A 14,212-nucleotide genomic window follows, 5' to 3' on the forward strand; every position below is an offset into this window, starting at 1 on the left:
GACTTTTTCCACATTTTGTGACGTTACAGCCTTATTATAAAATGTATTAAATAACAATTTTCCTCATCAATCTACACACAATACCCCATAATGACAAAGGGAAAACAGGTTTTTACAGGCAAATGTATTACAAATAAAAAACTGAAATACTGAGAATTTTCGACAACTTGATTGGAGTCCACCTTTTGTAAATTCAATTGATTGGACATGATTTGGAAAGGCACACACTTGTCTATATAATTTCCCACAGTTGACAGTGTATGTCAGAGCAAAAGCCAAGCCATGAGGTCGAAGGAGTTGTCCGTAGAGCTCAGAGACAGGATTGTGTCAAGGCACAGATCTGTGGAAGGGTACCAACATTTTCTGCAGCATTGAAGGTCCCCAAGAACACAGTGGCCTCCATCATTCTTAAATGGAAGAAGTTTGGAACCACCAAGACTCTTCCTAGAGCTGGCTGCCTGGCCAAACTGAGCAATCGGGGAGGAAGGGCCTTGGTCAGGGAGGTGACCAAGAACCCGATGGTCACTCTGACAGAGCTCCAGAGTTCCTCTGTGGGGATGGAAGAACCTTCCAGAAGGACAACATTTACATTTACATTTAAGTCATTTAGCAGACGCTCTTATCCAGCGACTTACAAATTGGTGCGTTCACCTTATGACATCCAGTGGAACAGCCACTTTACAATAGTGCATCTAAATCTTTTAAGAGGGGGGGGGTGAGAAGGATTACTTTATCCTATCCTAGGTATTCCTTAAAGAGGTGGGGTTTCAGGTGTCTCCAGAAGGTGGTGATTGACTCCGCTGTCCTGGCGTCGTGAGGGAGTTTGTTCCACCATTGGGGGGCCAGAGCAGCGAACAGTTTTGACTGGGGTCGACAACCATCTCTGCAGCACTCCACCAATCAGGCCTTTATGGTAGAGTGGCCAGACAGAAGCCACGTTTCAGTAAAAGGCACATGACAGCTCTCTTGGAGTTTGCCGAAAGGCACCATAAAGGACTCTCAGACCACAAGGAACAAGATTCTCATGTCTGATGAAACCAAGATTGAACTCTTTGGCCTGAATGCCAAGCGTCACGTCTGGAGGAAACCTGGCACCATCCCTACGGTGAAGCATGATGGTGGCAGCATCATGCTGTAGGGATATTTTTCAGCTGCAAGGACTGAAGAAACTTCGCAAATACAGGTGTGCCAAGCTTGTAGTGTCATACCCAAGACTTGAGGCTGTAATAGCTGCCAAAGGTGCTTCAACAAAGTACTGAGTTAATGGTCTTAATAATTATGTTAATGTGATATTTCAGATGTTTTTTTATAAAAATAAAAAAAAAGAAGAACATTTTTACTTTGCCATTATGGAGTGTTGTTTGGAGATTGATGAAGAAAAATAAACAATTTAATACATTTGAGAAAATGTGTAAAAAGTCTAAGGGGCCGGAATTCTTTCTGAATGCTCTGCATACCTAGCATCCACTGCTGGTCAGAACATCTCACTGTAAATGTCAATGGTGGTATCTGAACAGAAAGAAGCGTACAGTACTACACATGTGGGGAGCGTTTAACCATTAAGCCACTGCATCTGACATCTGATTACAGGTTTCTGTAGGAAATGGAATGATCTGACAATGATAAGCAGATGCAGGGTTTTGTCACTGCATCACCCAGTCAGACAGTCAGGTGCAGTCAGGCAGTCAGACCTGAGAGCACTCTTATTGTCAGTAAACCGGATTAGATTTCCCAACTTGCATCTGAGTGGGCGCCACTAAAGCCCGCTCATTTGATTTAGTGACATCATCAAGGAAATTTCGAGGAGAAACGTTTCTCCCACCATAGTGGCAGTAACTATGACAACATGATGTTTAATGGGATGATCAAACACACAGGTTGCCTTCCAACTGGCACCCTATTTACTATATAGTGCACTACTTTTGTCCGGAGCCATAGGGATCCATTTGGGACGCATACAGAGACATGGCTCCTCACACTGGATCACAATTAGATTGAAATTAGCAATGTGCTGGTCTATCTTTTTCTATCACCGACCGGTGTGTGCTCTTAATTTGACCAGTTTCTCACAGCAGGAATATTAACCTGCAGCAACAAAACACGTCAAATATTATGTGGATTTGAATTTATGGACATAGGGGTTGATACATTTTTTGTTATGGCAAATCAAGTATTTAAAGTGGAAATGCTAAACTTTAGAAGCCTTTATAAAGCTCAGATACCTGTACAGTACAAGTTTACATTTCCTGCTGCGCAACAAAATGATCTGCTACAACAGAGTGATCAAACTATGATATCAGATCTGTATCTGTGTGCTGAGCTGTCAGGCAGTAATAGAGACTGGGACTCTGTGTTCATTTTTTACCTTTATTTAACCAGGCAAGTCAGTTAAGAACAAATTCTTATTTTCAATGACAGCCTAGGAACAGTGGGTTAACTGCCTTGTTCAGGGGCAGAACAACAGATTTGTACCTTGTCAGCTCAGGGGTTTGAACTTGCAACCTTCCGGTTACTAGTCCAACGCTCTAACCACTAGGCTACCCTGCCGCCCCAGACAGATATAAACTATTGAAAAGTGGAGAAAGTGCTGGTTTTGTTATTAATAGCCAATATTATAACATTTTGTCCGTCCATGAAATAGAATGAGGACCAAAGCAGGTGTGAAGGTTAGCATGGGAGCATATTATGGTATGTCATCTGGGTGTCAGTCAGAATGGGTGGGTATCTGTTTTTTAGTAGACACAGTATTATCCAGCTGATTGTCAGGGTTAACTAATTTGCATATCCAGTATCGTGTGGTGAGGTTGGGGAAGGAGAGAGTTAAAAGAGGAGTATCTGGGAACTCATGCCTATATCAGTATCCCTGTAGAGCAAGTCATGTCTGACCTTTATCAGTATCCCTATAGAGAACTCATGTCTGACCTATATCAGTATCCCTGTAGAGCAAGTCATGTCTGACCTATATCAGTATCCCTATAGAGAAGCCATGTTTGACCTATATCAGTATCCCTACAGAGCAAGTCATATCTGACCTTATCAGTATCCCTATAGAGAAGTCATGTCTGACCTATATCAGTATCTCTACAGAGAAGTCATGTCTGACCTATATCAGTATCCCTACAGAGAAGTCATGTCTGACCTATATCAGTATCCCTGTAGAGCAAGTCATGTCTGGCTTATATCAGTATCCCTACAGAGCAAGTCATGTCTGGCCTATATCAGTATCCCTACAGAGAAGTCATGTCTGGCCTATATCAGTATCCCTACAGAGAAGTCATGTCTGACCTATATCAGTATCCCTACAGAGAATTCATGTCTGACCTATATCAGTATCCCTACAGAGAAGTCATGTCTGACCTATATCAGTATCCCTATAGAGAAGCCATGTTTGACCTATATCAGTATCCCTACAGAGCAAGTCATATCTGACCTTATCAGTATCCCTATAGAGAAGTCATGTCTGACCTATATCAGTATCTCTACAGAGAAGTCATGTCTGACCTATATCAGTATCCCTACAGAGAAGTCATGTCTGACCTATATCAGTATCCCTGTAGAGCAAGTCATGTCTGGCTTATATCAGTATCCCTACAGAGCAAGTCATGTCTGGCCTATATCAGTATCCCTACAGAGAAGTCATGTCTGGCCTATATCAGTATCCCTACAGAGAAGTCATGTCTGACCTATATCAGTATCCCTACAGAGAATTCATGTCTGACCTATATCAGTATCCCTACAGAGAAGTCATGTCTGGCCTATATCAGTATCCCTACAGAGAAGTCATGTCTGACCTATATCAGTATCCTTACAGAGAATTCATGTCTGACCTATATCAGTATCCCTACAGAGAAAGTCATGTCTGACCTATATCAGTATCCCTACAGAGAAGTCATGTCTGGCCTATATCAGTATCCCTACAGAGAAGTCATGTCTGACCTATATCAGTATCCCTACAGAGCAAGTCATGTCTGGCCTATATCAGTATCCCTACAGAGAAGTCATGTCTGACCTATATCGGTATCCCTACAGAGAATTCATGTCTGACCTATATCAGTATCCTTGCAGAGCAAGTCATGTCTGGCCTATATCAGTATCCCTGTAGAGCAGTCATGTCTGGCTTATATCAGTATCCCTGTAGAGCAAGTCATGTCTGACCTTTATCAGTATCCCTGTAGAGCAGTCATGTCTGGCTTATATCAGTATCCCTACAGAGCAAGTCATGTCTGGCCTATATCAGTATCCCTGTAGAGCAAGTCATGTCTGGCTTATATCAGTATCCCTACAGAGCAAGTCATGTCTGGCTTATATCAGTATCCCTACAGAGCAAGTCATGTCTGACCTATATTAGTATCCCTGTAGAGCAAGTCATGTCTGACCTATATCAGTATCCCTGAAGAGAAGTCATGTCTGACCTATATCAGTATCCCTGTAGAGCAAGTCATGTCTGACCTTTATCAGTATCCCTGTAGAGCAAGTCATGTCTGGCTTATATCAGTATCCCTGTAGAGCAAGTCATGTCTGACCTATATCAGTATCCCTGTAGAGCAAGTCATGTCTGACCTTTATCAGTATCCCTGAAGAGAAGTCATGTCTGACCTATATCAGTATCCCTGTAGAGCAAGTCATGTCTGACCTTTATCAGTATCCCTGTAGAGCAAGTCATGTCTGGCTTATATCAGTATCCCTGTAGAGCAAGTCATGTCTGACCTATATCAGTATCCCTACAGAGAAGTCATGTCTGGCTTATATCAGTATCCCTACAGAGCAAGTCATGTCTGACCTATATTAGTATCCCTGTAGAGCAAGTCATGTCTGGCCTATATCAGTATCCCTGTAGAGCAAGTCATGTCTGGCTTATATCAGTATCCCTACAGAGCAAGTCATGTCTGACCTATATTAGTATCCCTGTAGAGCAAGTCATGTCTGGCCTATATCAGTATCCCTGTAGAGCAAGTCATGTCTGACCTATATCAGTATCCCTGTAGAGCAAGTCATGTCTGGCTTATATCAGTATCCCTACAGAGCAAGTCATGTCTGACCTATATTAGTATCCCTGTAGAGCAAGTCATGTCTGGCCTATATCAGTATCCCTGTAGAGCAAGTCATGTCTGGCTTATATCAGTATCCCTACAGAGCAAGTCATGTCTGACCTATATTAGTATCCCTGTAGAGCAAGTCATGTCTGGCCTATATCAGTATCCCTGTAGAGCAAGTCATGTCTGACCTATATTAGTATCCCTGTAGAGCAAGTCATGTCTGGCCTATATCAGTATCCCTGCAGAGAAGTCATGTCTGGCCTATATCAGTATCCCTACAGAGAATTCATGTCTGACCTATATCAGTATCCCTACAGAGCAAGTCATGTCTGACCTATATCAGTATCCCTACAGAGCAAGTCATGTCTGACCTATATCAGTATCCCTACAGAGCAAGTCATGTCTGACCTATATCAGTATCCCTACAGAGAAGTCATGTCTGGCCTATATCAGTATCCCTACAGAGAAGTCATGTCTGGCCTATATCAGTATCCCTACAGAGAAGTCATGTCTGACCTATATCAGTATCCCTACAGAGCAAGTCATGTCTGACCTATATCAGTATCCCTACAGAGCAAGTCATGTCTGACCTATATCAGTATCCCTACAGAGAAGTCATGTCTGGCCTATATCAGTATCCCTACAGAGAAGTCATGTCTGGCCTACAGAGAAGTCATGTCTGGCCTATATCAGTATCCCTACAGAGAAGTCATGTCTGGCCTATATCAGTATCCCTACAGAGAAGTCATGTCTGACCTATATCAGTATCCCTACAGAGAAAGTCATGTCTGGGTATGTCTTAAGTAAAGTAAAGGTCCTGACTACACTACAGACACCATCTAAAATACTTTGTTATGACTGCTTATGACAGCTTATGACCTCTGTATGACATCTGTTATGTTCTACTGATGACAGCAGAAGGAAGGCATTGGGACCACGGTGTTACTATGGTGACCAGGTTGCGTGGCGGAGGCACCCCCCCACCCGCCCGCCGAGCTGTTCAGCCTGGGTACTCCAGAGGGGCAGCAGCCTGATACACACAAACACACATACAGGCGCATGCACACACACGCACACACCCACTCACACAAACACACACACATGGTCAGAAACATACATCTCTTTCTACCAGCTGGCAATGTCACCAGTATGCTCTCTCTCTGTATGTCTCTGTCAAAACACGCAAGCACACCCACATAACCAGTCCAACTGGCTCTCACAGTCTCACGTCAGAATTAGGCAGGCATTCATCCATGTTTCTCAAATGTAAAATGTCAAAGTTGTTCTACACGTGTTTAACATTACAGTTTTTTTCGATTGCTAAACGACAGTGGACACAACTGGAGTCACATGTGCAAAACTCTAACTACAGTCTGCACAGCAGCAGTTCATGTGGACCAAACTCTAGTTTGTTTTTCATTGCTTGAACACAGTTTTCAAAACTCTACACACTTATCCCATGACTTTAACCACAGCCTGCACAACACTGTGGATTTACAGCACTTTGTTCAAATGCTAACACACTGCTGTCAAAACTGTGAACCACACATTCAAAACAGAATAGATTTCAGCCTTGTGCCTTTCAAACACTGCTGATTGCAATTTCAGCTGAAAGGCTAAACAGGTGTCTTGTTTTAGACTTGTTAGTGAACACACACACATATTACAGTATATATAGGTAGAGCTCAGAAAGACTCATTTTGGAAATTGAACAAGGAAGATGGGTTCGTGGAGGGAGAAGGGTGGCAGGGAGAGGGCGGATGCGTGGAGGAAGACAAAGAAGACAAAGAGCTGTTATTTCAGATTAAATAAGGGCTACACTTATAGACCATGTCGTGAACCATGGTCTCTCATTGAGAGAGGCAGGGTTGAGGGTGCAACCCAATCTGCAAAGATCCACAGTGGCATCTGTAATTCGAATTTTCCATCATGCAAACAGGTGAGAGTTACATCCTTACAGTAAATGAAAACATTACAGGAATCTATTTTGTATTGCAATTATAGAATATTTACACAGATATATATTACAGTAAGTTTGACTGTAAAATATATTTTTACAACAGGACCCAAAGGCTGCCCCCAACAAGGGGAAGAGGAAAAATATTTTCAGATGCGCAGGAAAATGCTATTGTTGACATGGTTGTTGTCAACAATGCAATAAAACTGTGGGAGATTCAAGATAGAGTGCTGGCTGATAATGATATATTTGAAAATGTTAATTCTGTCAGCACAACAACTATTGCTCGAGTCCTAAAGAAACACCAAGTTACAATGAAACAGTTATACACTGTACCGTTCGAGAGAAACAGTGAACGGGTAAAAGAGCAAAGATACCAATATGTCCAGGTAAGATGTCTGAGGTTACGTACACAGCTATACAAAATATTTACAGTAAAAAAAACACTAGCATTTCTACAGTAAAACTGTGCACTTACTGTTTTTCAGAGAGTAATGGAGGTGGAAGCACTGGAAAGACCACATTCATTTGTATTTATCGATGAAGCTGGATTTAACCTTGCCAAAACACGGCGCAGAGGAAGGAATGTTATAGGTCAAAGGGCCACTGTGGAGGTTCCAGGCCAAAGGGGGGTAAATATCACCATGTGTGCTGCAATGGCCAATGATGGTTTGCTTCTCAACACACCACTCATTGGCCCATACAACACAGAAAGGCTTATAGCTTTCCTAGAACAGCTCTATGCTCAGCTAGTGCCAGCAGAACAGGGGGAGCCAGTAAGAAACCCCCAAGTTTTTGTCATAGTTTGCGATAACGTTGCTTTTCACCACTCTGCAGCTGTCACAGATTGGTTTGCAGCACATCACAGATTTATGGTTTTGTACCTGCCTGCATATTCACCCTTCCTCAACCCAATAGAGGAGTTTTTCTCTGCCTGGAGGTGGAAAGTGTTTGGTCACCACCCACATGACCAAATGTCTCTTTTGGAAGCCATGCGTGCCGGATGTGAGGACACGAGTCCAGAGGACTGCCAGGGATGGATAAGGCACTCCAGAAGGTTCTTCCCCAGGTGCATGGCAAGAGAAAACATTAGATGTGATTTTGAAGAAAACCTGTTGCCTGATGCTAGAGAGAGGCAGGATTAGCCCCTCAATTATTTGTTTGAATTACAGTATGTACTTTTAGTTTCTACCTTTTTTTTCTCATTACTGTAATTCCGTAAATTACTACAGACTATTGAAGCAAACTGCTAATTTTCATTTACCTTAAAGAATTGTTATGTTCTAAAAAATTTAATAAATCATGTGAAAGAATGTCACTCTTTTCTTTGAAGAAAATATGACTTTGTACGAAGTCACTGAAATTGTTCAAACTGTAAAGATGAAAAGTTTGTATTTTCTGTATTGGTGTTTGATGCTAGTGTTTTTACTCTCAGTGTGTTCTGAGTGACAGTGTGTGTTATCTCAGTGAGGGTTTTGCATAGTGTTTGGCTGCACTGAGCGTGTTTTGAGCCATGTGTTAAGAGTTGTGTTGCTTGGAATGAGTTTTGCAGGTGATGTGAACTGTTTAGCTCAGGTGACTGTTGGTAGTGCAGACTGTAGTTAGAGTTTTGCACATGTGACTCCAGTTGTGCCCACTGTCGTTTAGCAATCGAAAAAAACTGTAACTTCTCATTTTTAAGTTTAGGGTTAAGTTCAGGCATTAATTTAATCTTAATTCATCTTAAGGTTAGGTATTAATTCCAAATGGTGAAAGTAAATGTTAAGGTTTGGGATAGGCTTAAAACAAAAATCTCAAAAACAACTTTCCATCGCTGGATTCGAACATTCAACCTTTTGCACCAGAGACAGACGCAAAACCGAAAACTACTTGAAAGTCACAGTGCTCACTGTTGCCCCTAGTGGCCGGTTTTCACAACATCTCCCAACGTCCTCACACATGGATGGATGTTGAATACTGACTGGTATCACGGGTGACCTGGCTGAACCAATCACACACGCTCAGTGTTTCTCTCTTTTATGTCTCACTGCACATCACTGGCTTTTTCTCTGTCTGTCAATTTTTATGTGAATACCTTCACCATCCTGTATTCATTCTTTCTGTTTCTTGCCCTCTTTTTGCAATATATTTGGGGGATAATTATGTTTTTTTATTCACTTTCATTGGCTGCACTATTTTCTCTGTGAAGTTGACACAGGTGAAAGTAATTGAGGATCAAATTAAGGAATTTCTCTCTCTCTCTCTCTCTCTCTCTCTCTCTCTCTCTCTCTCTCTCTCTCTCTCTCTCTCTCTTTCTCTCTCTCTTATTGATAAACATGCACCTGTTAAGAAACTGACTGTTAGAACTGTTGGAGGAATTAAAAAACTGTATTGTTGAAAGAGATGGGGCAAAAGGAGTGGCAATAAGTTTGGCTGCGCATCTGACTGGCTGACCTACTGCAAATTGAGAAATGATGTGACTAAACTCAACAAAAAGAAGAAGAAACTGTATTATGAAGCCAAGATCAATGATATAAAGAATGATCCCAAAACTATTTGATGTTGCCAATTATTTGAATGATTACTTCTTTGGCAAAGTGTAATTTGTTATTTTTCATTTTATATAACCTTTATTTAAAGTGGGCAAATTTAGGTAGGAAATGCATTGTTAAAAAAAAGAATTATGAAAGAAAAGCATTTGCAAGTTGTAAAGTTAGTGTGGGAGAGGTGGAAAAATTATTGTTATCGATGAATAATGACAAACCTCCTGGCATTGACAACTAAGATGGAAAGCTACTAAGGATGGTAGCTGACCTTATAGCCAATCCTATCTGTCATCTTTAATCTGAGCCTAGAGGAAAGTCTTTGTCCTCAGGCCTGGAGGGAAGCCAAAATCATTTCCGCTACCCAAGAGTGGTAAAGCAGCATTTACTGGTTCAATCAGCTTGCTGCCAGCTCTTAGCAAACTGTTGGGGAAAAAATGGTACACCAAATACACCAAATACAATGCTATTTCTCTGTGAATAAATGAACAATAGACTTTCAGCATGCTTATAGAGAAAGGTACCCAACATGTACTGCACTGACACAAATGTCTGATGATTGATTGAAAGAAATTGATCACAATAATTGTGGGAGCTTTACTGTTAGATTTCAGTGCAGCCATTGACATTGTTGACCATAGCCTGTTGTTGACTAAACTTGTGTTTTATGGCTTTTCAACCTCTGCCATATCGTGGACTCAGAGTTATCTATATAATAAAACTCAGAGGGTTTTCTTTAATGGAAGCTTCTCTAATATCAAACATGTAAAGTGTGGCGTACCGCATGGCAGCTCTCTAGGCCCTCTACTCTTTTCTGTTTTTACCAATGACCTGCCACTGCCATTAAACAGAGCATGTGTGTCCATGTATGCTGCTGATTCAACCATATACGCATCAGCAACCAAAGCTAATGAAGTCATTGAAACCATTAACAAAGAGTTGCAGTCTGTTTTGGAATGGGTGGCCAGTTATAAACTGGTCCTGAACATCTCTAAAACTAATAGCATTGTATTTGGTACAAATCATTCCCTATGTTCTAGACCTCAGCTGAATCTGGTAATAAATGGTGTGGCTGTTGAACAGGTTGAAGAGACTAAATTACTTGTTGTTACCTTAGATTGTAAACTGTCATGGTGAAAACATATGGATTCAATGGTTGTAAAGATGGAGAGAGGTCTGTCCATAATAAAGAAATGACACTAACTCCACAAAGCAAGTCCTTAGGCTCTAGTTTGGCCTTATCTTGATTATTGTCCAGTTGTGTGGTTGAGTGCTGCAAGGAAAGACCTAGTTAACACCTCACGGAAACAAGGTCTCTCTCCTATTTGACCAAGATAGTTTGCTTGTATGTATTGATATGTACATGTAGGCTATGTGTGCAATTTTTAAATTGGTGTAGTTACAGTTGAAGTCGGAAGTTTACATACACCTTAGCCAAATACATCTAAACTCAGTTTATCACAATTCTTGACATTTAATCCAAGTAAGAATTCCCTGTTTTAGGTCAGTTAGGATCACCACTGTCACGCCCTGACCATAGAGAGCCCTTGTTTCTCTATGGTGTAGTAGGTCAGGACGTGACTGGGGGTGTTCTAGTTTATTATTTCTATGTGGTGTTCTAGTTTATTTTTCTATGATGGTGATTTGTATGATTCCCAATTAGAGGCAGCTGGTAATCATTGTCTCAAATTGGGGATCATATTTAGGTAGCATTTTTCCCACCTGTGTTTGTGGGATATTATTTTGTGTTTTGTGCATGTGCACCACGTTGTCACGTTTCGATGTTAGTTTATTGATTTATTGTTTTGTTCTTGCTAAGTTTCACTTTCTAATAAATATGTGGAACTCAACATCCGCTGCGCCTTGGTCCGTATCTCCTCACGTACGTGACAACCACTTTATTTTAAGAATATGAAATGTCAGAATAATAGTAGAGAGAATTATTTATTTCAGCTTTTATTTATTTCATCACATTCCCAGTGGGTCACAAGTGTACATACAGTCAATTAGTATTTGGTAGCATTGCCTTAAAAATGTTTAACTTGTGTCTGTCACGCCCTGTCCTTCGAGAGCCTTTTTATGTCTCTATTTGGTTTGGTCAGGGTGTGATTTGGGTGGGCATTTTATGTTCTTTATTTCTATGTTTTGTGTTTCTATGTTTTGGCCGGGTATGGTTCTCAATCAGGGACAGCTGTCTATCGTTGTCTCTGATTGGGAATCATACTTAGGCATCATGTTTTGCCATCTTAGGTTGTGGGATGTTGTTTTTTGTTAGCTCTGTGTAGCCTTCAGAATGTGACGTTCGTTGTTCTTTTGTTTTTTTGTTTGGTATTTGGATTAAATAAATAATCATGAACATGTACCACGCTGCACCTTGGTCCACTTCTTCCGTGTTACAGAACATCCCACCACAAACGGACCACGCAGCGTGGTAAGGAGGACTGGACATGGGAGGACATCCTGGACGGCAAAGGATCCTGGACGTGGGAGGAGATCCTGGCCGGAAGGAATCACCTCCCATGGGAACAGGTGGAAGCAGCTAGGAAGGCGGAGGCGGCTAGAAAAGGGGCCCAGCGTTACGAGGGGACACGGCTAGCACGGATGCCCGACAGGCAGTCCCCCCCCAAAAAAAATTGGGGGGCACCCGGGGAGATTGGCGGAGTCAGGTTATAGACCTGAGCCAACTCCCCGTGCTTACCGTGGGGAGCGTGGTACTGGTCAGGCACCGTGTTAGCCGGTGGAGCGCACGGTGTCTCCAGTGCGCGTTCACAGCCCGGTGCGCTATATCCCAGCTCCCCGCATCAGCCGGGCTAGAGTGGGCATCCAGCCAGGACGGATGGTGCCGGCTCAGCACTCCTGGCCTCCAGTGCGTCTCTACGGCCCAGGATATCCTGCGCCGGCTCTGCGCACTGTGTCTCCGGTGCGTCTCCACAACCCAGTACGTCCTGTGCCAGCACCCCGCAGTTACCGGGCTAGGGTGAGCATCCAGCCAGGAAGGATGGTGCCAGCTCTATGCTCCAGACCTCCAGTGCGCCTCCTCGGCCCAGTATATCCTGCGCCGGCTCTACGCACAGTGTATCCTGTGCCTGCTGCACGAACGAAGCCTCCAGTTGTGATCCATGGCACGAAGCCCCCAGTGAGGATCCATGGCACAAAGCCTCGAGTGATGATCCATGGCACGAAGCCTCCAGTGATGATCCAAGGCACGAAGCCTCCAGTGATGAGCCATGGCACGAAGCCTCCAGTGATGATCCATGGCACGAAGCCTCCAATGACGGCCTCCAGCGACAGTTCCCAGGCCGGAGCCTCCAGTGACGGCCTCAAGTCCGGAGCCTCCAGCGACGGTCCCCCGTCCGGAGCCTCCAGCGACGGTCTGCAGTCCGGAGCCTCCAACGACGGCCTCCAGTCCGGAGCCTCCAGCGACGGCATCCAGTCCGGAACGTCCAGCGATAGTCTGCAGTCCGGGGTCCGCAACGAGGGTTCCCAGTCCGGGGCCCGCAACGAGGGTTCCCAGTCCGGGGCCCGCAACGAGGGTTCCCAGTCCGGGGCCCACAACGAGGGTTCCCAGTCTGGGACCCGCAACGAGGGTTCCCAGTCCGGGGCCCACAACAAGGGTCCCAAGTCTGGGGCCCGCAACGAGGGTTCCCAGTCCTGGGCCCGCAACAAAGGTCCCCAGTCCAGGGTCGGAGACGAGGGTCCCCGCACCAGAGGCGCCACCAAAGTGGGATGAGCCAGAGGTGGAGCGGGGTCTACGTCCCGCACCAGAGCCGCCACCGCGGATAGATGGCCATCCAGACCCTCCCCTATAGATTCAGGTTTTGCGGCTGGAGTCCGCACCTTTGGGGGGGGGGGGGGTACTGTCACGCCCTGACCTTCGAGAGCCTTTTTATGTCTCTATTTGGTTTGGTCAGCTTGAGATGTGGGTGGGCATTCTATGTTCTTTATTTCTATGTTTTGTGTTTCTATGTTTTGGCCGGGTATGGTTCTCAATCAGGGACAGCTGTCTATCATTGTCTCTGATTGGGAATCATACTTAGGCAGCATGTTTTTCCACCTTAGGTTGTGGGATGTTGTTTTATGTTTGCTCTGTGTAGCCTTCAGAACGTGACGTTCGTTGTTCTTTTGTTTGGTGTTCGTGTTAAATAAAGAATCATGAACACGTACCAATTTGCACCTCTTGGTCCACTTCTTCTGACGAGCGTTGCAGTGTCAAACATTTCGGGTAGCCTTCCACAAGCTTCCCACAATAAGTTGGGTGAATTTTGGCCCATTCCTCCTGACAGAGCTCATGAGTCAGGTTTGTAGGCCTCCTTGCTCGAACATGCTTTTTCAGTTCTGCCCACAAATTGTCTATAGGATTGACGACAGCGTTTTGTGATGGCCACTCCAATACCTTGACTTTGTTGTCCTTAAGCTATTTTTCCACAACTTTGGAAGTCTGTTTGGGGTCATTGTTCATTTGGAAGACCCATTTGCAACCAAGCTTTAACTTCCTGACTGATGTCTTGAGATGTTGCTTCAATATATCCACATAATTTTACTTCCGCATGTTGCCATCTATTTTGTGAAGTGCACCAGTCCCTCCTGCAGCAAAGCACCCCCACAACATGATGCTTCCACCCCCGTACTTCATGGTTGGGATGGTGTTCTTTGGCTTGCAAGCCTCCCCCTTCTTCCTCCAAACATAACAATTGTCA

General features: G+C 43.7%; 1 protein-coding gene across 1 annotated transcript; it reads left to right on the top strand.

The window, feature by feature from the left end:
• Positions 1 to 12,735: 12,735 nt before the first annotated feature.
• LOC135572080 (probable GH family 25 lysozyme 3) lies at positions 12,736 to 13,245 on the top strand. Its single transcript, XM_065019088.1, has one exon. The coding sequence runs from the start codon at positions 12,736 to 12,738 to the stop codon at positions 13,243 to 13,245; it is 510 nt and encodes a 169-aa protein (XP_064875160.1).
• The last annotated feature ends 967 nt before the right edge of the window (positions 13,246 to 14,212 follow it).

The sequence above is a fragment of the Oncorhynchus nerka genome, linkage group LG6 (genome assembly GCF_034236695.1).
Source record: "Oncorhynchus nerka isolate Pitt River linkage group LG6, Oner_Uvic_2.0, whole genome shotgun sequence".
Lineage (NCBI taxonomy): Eukaryota > Metazoa > Chordata > Actinopteri > Salmoniformes > Salmonidae > Oncorhynchus > Oncorhynchus nerka.